Source organism: Protobothrops mucrosquamatus, unplaced genomic scaffold, assembly GCF_001527695.2.
Source record: "Protobothrops mucrosquamatus isolate PMUCROS unplaced genomic scaffold, P.Mucros_1.0 scaffold464, whole genome shotgun sequence".
Taxonomy (NCBI): Eukaryota; Metazoa; Chordata; class Lepidosauria; order Squamata; family Viperidae; genus Protobothrops; species Protobothrops mucrosquamatus.
In genome coordinates this window covers 2,055,904-2,061,903 of record NW_015386785.1, presented here as the reverse complement: position 1 = coordinate 2,061,903, position 6,000 = coordinate 2,055,904, and the positions used below count along the sequence as shown (strand labels likewise).

Sequence of the window (6,000 nt, the reverse complement as noted above, 5' to 3'; positions counted from 1 at the left end):
TGGCATGTATTTATGACAGTTGTTTTGTCCCAGGGTCATGTGATTGCCATTTGTGACTTTCCCATCCAGCTTCCAACAAGCATAGTCAATGGGAAAACCAGATTCGCCTAATGAGCACATAATTCACTTAACAACTGCAGTGATTCACTTAACAACTGTGGCAAAAAGGTTGTAAAATGGAGCAAAACTCACTTAATAATTGCCTTGCTTAGCAATGGAAATTTTGGGCTCAGTAGTGGTTGTAAGTCGAGGACTACCTGTAAATGTAATCTTGCAGAATGAAACTTAGGGTAGACGTTGCAGCTCCAATTTTCTGTGGAATAATTACTGGAATACACTTGTGTAAATCTGTTCTCCAGTTTTCAGAAATTAGAACTGAGGCTTCCGAGGGATTGGCAAAGCTCCTATTTTCTGGCCGGCTAATCAGCGCTAAGCTTCTTTCTCGGCTGGTTTTGTTGTGGTATAATCCAGTGACCGAAGAGGATACACGTCTCCGACATGCCTTGGGAGTTTTTTTCCCTTTATTTGCATATTCAAATAGGTATATTCTGTGTATATGTGTTTGTCTGTCTGTAATTTTTTTTAATACAACAGTTCGTTTAGTGACAGTTCAAAGTTACAACGGCACTAAACAAAGTGACTTATGACTGTTTTTCACACTTATGACCATTGCAACATCCCCATGGTCATGTGATCAAAATTCAGACACTTGGCAACTGACTCATATTTATGATGGTTGCAGTTTCATGTGATCACCTTTTGCCACCTTCTGATAAGCAAAGTCAATGGGAAAGCCAGAATCACTTAACAACGGTGTTACTAGCTTAACAACTGCAGTGATTCACTTAACAACTGTGGTAAGAAAGGTGATAAAATAGGGCAAAATTCACTTAACAATTGTCTCGCTTAGCAGCAAAAGTTTTGGGTTTAATTGTGGTTGTAAGATGAGGACTACCTATATTTTAAATAGCTCAATGTGAACTTAATTGAAAAGTAAAAAAATACTGTGAGATTTTTTATTTGAATAATAACAACTGCCTAACCATGTGATTTTCTACATGTTTTCTTAAAAATAATTTTTGTTGATTTTTTTACTGGGTATACTTCAATCTTATCGTCCAGATACTTCTAGATTTTTTTTTACATAAGCAGTTTACTGTGGTTTAGTTTGTAAGGCTGTTAGTATGTATCTATTTTTATGACCATATGCTACAAAAAAGCAGAAGGATCCACAGTAAGATATTACTGTTATTAGAATATTAGACTACCTTGTTGCTGTTTGCTGTCATTTGCATTTGATGCCACTTTCACAAGAGACCTTATTCTTTCATCTGGACATAGAATTGGGTTTCTCTTATGTTAGTTGAAAAATTGATGCAGATGGGTGCATTTGATGTTGTGTTGTGTTAAGGCCTCACCTGTTACATTTTAAAAATGCAGAACCAATCAGGAATGCTTTGAAGAAACTTTTCTTCCAACGTTGCAAATATTATTTAATGCTCCAGCTTCATCACCATTGTCAGAGATTGATGTAGCTAATGTTGCTGAACTTCTGGTGGATTTAACAAGACCCAGTGGATTGAATCAGTGCTTTCAGAACTGCCAGGTAGGGTGAATTGTATGCGAGGATGCTGTTTTGTTTGATCTGAGATTAGAAAGCCTTCAAAATATGTGTTAAAGCCTCCTCTTTGCAGTAATACTTTTGTTGAAATTGTGGACAATTTATACTTGGACATTACCACATTGTCATGGCTTTTTCAGGGTTTGACAATTCATGATAATTTAGCGCTGAAAATATGCAATGAAATTTTGACGGATCCAAGTGCACCAGATGTCCGGATATACACAAAAGCTCTTTGTTCCTTAGAACTCAGTAAGGATTTCACAAATGACCTCATGGATTTACTTGAGGATATTCTTATGGTAAGCCATAGCCTAATGATATACAGACATACACATACCAATACAAATTCAGTGGGTTTCTTGTAAAATTTCTGAGACATGTCTTAGAGTATCAGAGAGTGAGAAGAAACAATATTTGTCCTCTGAAATTTAACATCTCCATTCTCCAAAAACCCAAGTTTGCAAAAAATAATTAAAAAATTATCCTTTTTTGGCCACCAGGTTTCCTTATCTTCTAATTTCCTCTGAGGAAAAACCCTGAAGCCAGGGTTTATCAAACATTGTGGTGCCATGATCCTATAAAATAATAAATAAATTTGTTTGAAGTTCATTTATCGATATGCTAGATATCTCATTGGATGTCACCAGCCAGAATACCCTGGAAAATTTAAAATGATCTCCACTTTTAAAAATAAGTTGATAAAAAAATCCAAAACAAAAATTCTGTGCAGAATTCTCATTCCATATTTTATCAACCTAGATTGCCAGTGTGTGGATGTTGCATGTAGAGAATCCATAGCCCACTCTCTAAAAAAAGTTGAAAGTTCTCCCTCTCTTCAGAAACTCGAATAAGTGACAAAATGGAAAGTTTCACAAACTGGAAGGAAGTCAGCTTGGTTCATAAAACAAGAGCAGGCAGGAAGCAGGAAATGGATATAAGTGTTTCCTCAGATACAAAAATGCATAATACTTTTATCTAGAGCAGGGGTCTTCAAACTTGGCCCTTTTATGACTTGTGGACTTCAACTCCCAGAATTCCTCAGCCAGGCATGCTGGCTGAGGAATTCTGGGAGTTGACGTCCACAAGTCATAAAAAGGCCAAGTTTGAAGACCCGTGATCTAGAGCAAGCTGGGAGATACAGATATAATGCTAGCAGCCACAGAAATAAGAGGAAGAAAAGTATATTGTCAAATAATGTAACAGTGAAAATAAATGATGATAAAATGGGAATGATGGGGAAAGAAAAAGAGTGCAGATTAATTTAGTCATTTTCTATAGGATGCATCCCCAATCTTTATGCAGACTTAGGTAGATATCCCTCCCCTCTTCCATGGTTCTAAATGAAGAAATAGGACAATCACTTCAGTGTTAGCTCTCAGTTTCTTTTGGCCTGATTCTTAAGAGCTGGGTGTTTTGGAGCAGGGTCCACCTTGACTCTTTTTGAGTCCCTCAATCTGTATGGACACCTGTGTAGTCTTGTTAGCCTTCTATGTTGTTATACTTTCTCATCTTCTCATCCTCTTCCTCATCCACCTATCTCTTGGGAAATTAGTCAGAATGAGCGAAGGAGAACCTAGTGGGCCTAAGTGCCAAGCACTCTTGAAAACTTCTCCTGTGCCTATCCTTTGGGCGCAATGGGGAGTGGTCATTGGACTTAGAGTTAAGATCCCTGCCAGACTTTATTTTGGGGGCAAAGTTGAAAGGAATCTTGACTCTATCTGTATGGGCCAAAAGGGTTGCTGCTGGCCAAGAGCCACTTCAAACCATTCCATTCAAATTTGCTTGCAAGCGCGCGCGCACACACACACACACACACACCGCAGTTGCTACTTTCAGTTTGAGAAGGCCATAAGAGAATCACATGAAAAACCTGAAAATCTTCAACAGGGAATCATATTTATTTATTTAACAGTCTCTGGTTGTCGTTCACAGATTCCAAAAATTAGTTTTGAGTGACTTCTGTGGTTTTCAAATATTAATAAAATTATCCCATGTTATTTGCAGTAATGTACTATTCATAGGAGATATTTGCATTTCTATTTGTTAATGAACTTCTTAGCCCAACATTCAATTCCAATACCAACCCACGTTTAGGATCAACAAATGCCCATTATGTACACTTCTAAATAAGCTGTTGTTGACTTCTCTATTACAGAAAGTAAAAGATAAAATGTCTTTAAAAATGGTTGAAAAAGTCAAGAACAACTTAAGCAAGGGAAGCCATGTTGATGGACGTGTTTCTAAAGAAAAGGACATTGCAGAAATAGCAGCAAACAATTTGGACTGCAATAAACCATGTACCTCCACTGGCCAGAATGAGGAGGGTAACACAGAACATACTATACTATATTTTTTGAATTCTTTAGAGAATCTCTAGAAATAGGAAATGGGGTAGGGGAGAAATTTTATATTAAGTTTGTATTAGACCAGTGAAGGAATTGCTCAGTTTTACATAATGCCCTTATCATGTGTATTCATGGATGACTTTTATGTTGGCATTAATATGTTGCCATGAATGTTGGGACTGGAAGCCCTGGTCCAGGTGTGTTTCACTTCTATTCCCTCTTTAGTGGCTATCCTAAAGCCCTGCCCTCCAGGATTGCTGAACACAGCACTGTTTATGCTCCTTTTAAGTAGGGAGTACAGACATTTTTGCTCAAGAAATGAGTCATTGACTCATACGTTGCTTCAGAAATAGTTTGTTTAGATGGAGGTGTAACAGATTCTTTCATTCATTCATATATTTGTATGCCTCTCCACCAATCACCCTGGATCAACACATAGTGATGAGCTCAGAGTGGGGTTGTTCTGAAGTTGCTGACCAGGAATATAGCTGTTATTCCTTTAATTAACAGAACTTCTGCAGACTGCAAATGTTATGTTTGTTTTGATATTAGAAAAGGTATAGTACACCAAATAACTTCAAATGACTCACTTAGTCTTGATTGGTACCCTTGTCTCAGAAGCTACTGGAAGGAAGTTCCAGAAACTTCCTTGTATTTGCAATCCCAAAATTAGGAGTTATGTTCCGCCATATAATTAGCATGAGATGCTCTGATTAGAATAGCAACATTGGCACTGACTTTGTACAAGTTGTTTAATATGTTCTCCTAAATAGGTGATAAAGTAATCACTCCTACTGAAGACACAGAGTACACACCTCTAAAGCCAAGATCTACAAGAAACAGAGCGACGAAAGGTAATAATCCTCTGAAGCAAACATACTTTTGCTTTGTAAACTTTTCTCATAAGTATTTGTTTGGCTAAAGAAAGGGCATGTATGCATGAACTGAACTGAAAAACATAGACACTTGCTTTTGGGGCCACTTTGACTTTACTGAAGTGACTTGTGTTATGTTGGCTTTCTCTTCAAGTGCAGTGCCCTGCATTTTGTTACGTGGGCTCCTTGACTAAGAGTACCAACTTAGAATGATAATTCCAGTCCCAATTGTGTTCATAAATTGAGGACTACCTGCATTTTCAGTAACATCCTGTAAACACTTAAAATATGGGGATAGGTATGATTATTTTTAGCTGTAAATTCTCATGGGATCAAACCCTTATTGGATGAGATACACCCAATAACACTGGATACTTAGGAGATTCATTGGGGGAAGAGGAAGCTGTAATGCTAGGGTGCATCTTTCTGTGGAACACCTCTGGAGAAATTACAGGTTCATGGTTTTAAACGTTGATATGTACATGTTGTGTATCCCTTTTAGGTCTGAGAAAAATAGAACTGCAGACTGAGCATAGAAGTGGACATTCTAGAACTAAAGGGTCTGAAAGTGACAGGTAATTTGAGTTATCTAATAATTCCTGCTGTTAGGATTAGACATACGCATTCAATTTTCTTCTTTCTTTATGATTAAAAAATTACATTGGTCTATTCAGTGTAGATGACCAGGCTGAACCCAAGGGCGAGACAAAACACATCACCAGCCTGGAGTTCCTGCGATCCCATAAGAGACCCAAGTCTCTTGAAGACCTTGAATGACAATGAAGTGCAATGGGCTAATTCAGGGGTCTTCAAACTTGGTAACTTTAAGACTTGTGGACTTCAACTCCCAGAATTGCTCAGCCAGCCAGGGCTGTTAAGCCAGGGCTGGCTGTTAAGCCAGGGCTGGCTGAGGAATTCTGGGAGTTGAAGTCCACAAGTCTTAAAGTTGCCAAGTTTGAAGACCCCTGGGCTAATTTATTGAATGTTAGGTAGCGTCAAATATGGCTATTTAATTGGATATTGTTTCTTCCCCACAGTGCCATCTGGATGCAGGACTAAATTTGACTGCCTTTGGCTGACCTGCTCCCTTGGCTGCAGTTAGCTATGATAAAAAGCTTGGATAGGGGACAACATGAGGCTTTAGTTCATCCATGGT

At 38.1% G+C, this 6,000-nt stretch overlaps 1 protein-coding gene across 1 annotated transcript in view; it reads left to right on the top strand.

The window, feature by feature from the left end:
* The window catches only part of NCAPG (non-SMC condensin I complex subunit G), a 28,336-nt gene that overhangs the window by 20,477 nt on the left and 1,859 nt on the right, over nucleotides 1-6,000 (top strand). The window contains exons 16-21 of the mRNA XM_015816555.2: nucleotides 360-541; nucleotides 1,441-1,606; nucleotides 1,762-1,923; nucleotides 3,780-3,948; nucleotides 4,743-4,823; nucleotides 5,347-5,419. Of these exons, the coding sequence (XP_015672041.1) occupies nucleotides 360-541; nucleotides 1,441-1,606; nucleotides 1,762-1,923; nucleotides 3,780-3,948; nucleotides 4,743-4,823; nucleotides 5,347-5,419 (833 nt within the window). The remainder of the gene's footprint in view (nucleotides 1-359; nucleotides 542-1,440; nucleotides 1,607-1,761; nucleotides 1,924-3,779; nucleotides 3,949-4,742; nucleotides 4,824-5,346; nucleotides 5,420-6,000) is intronic.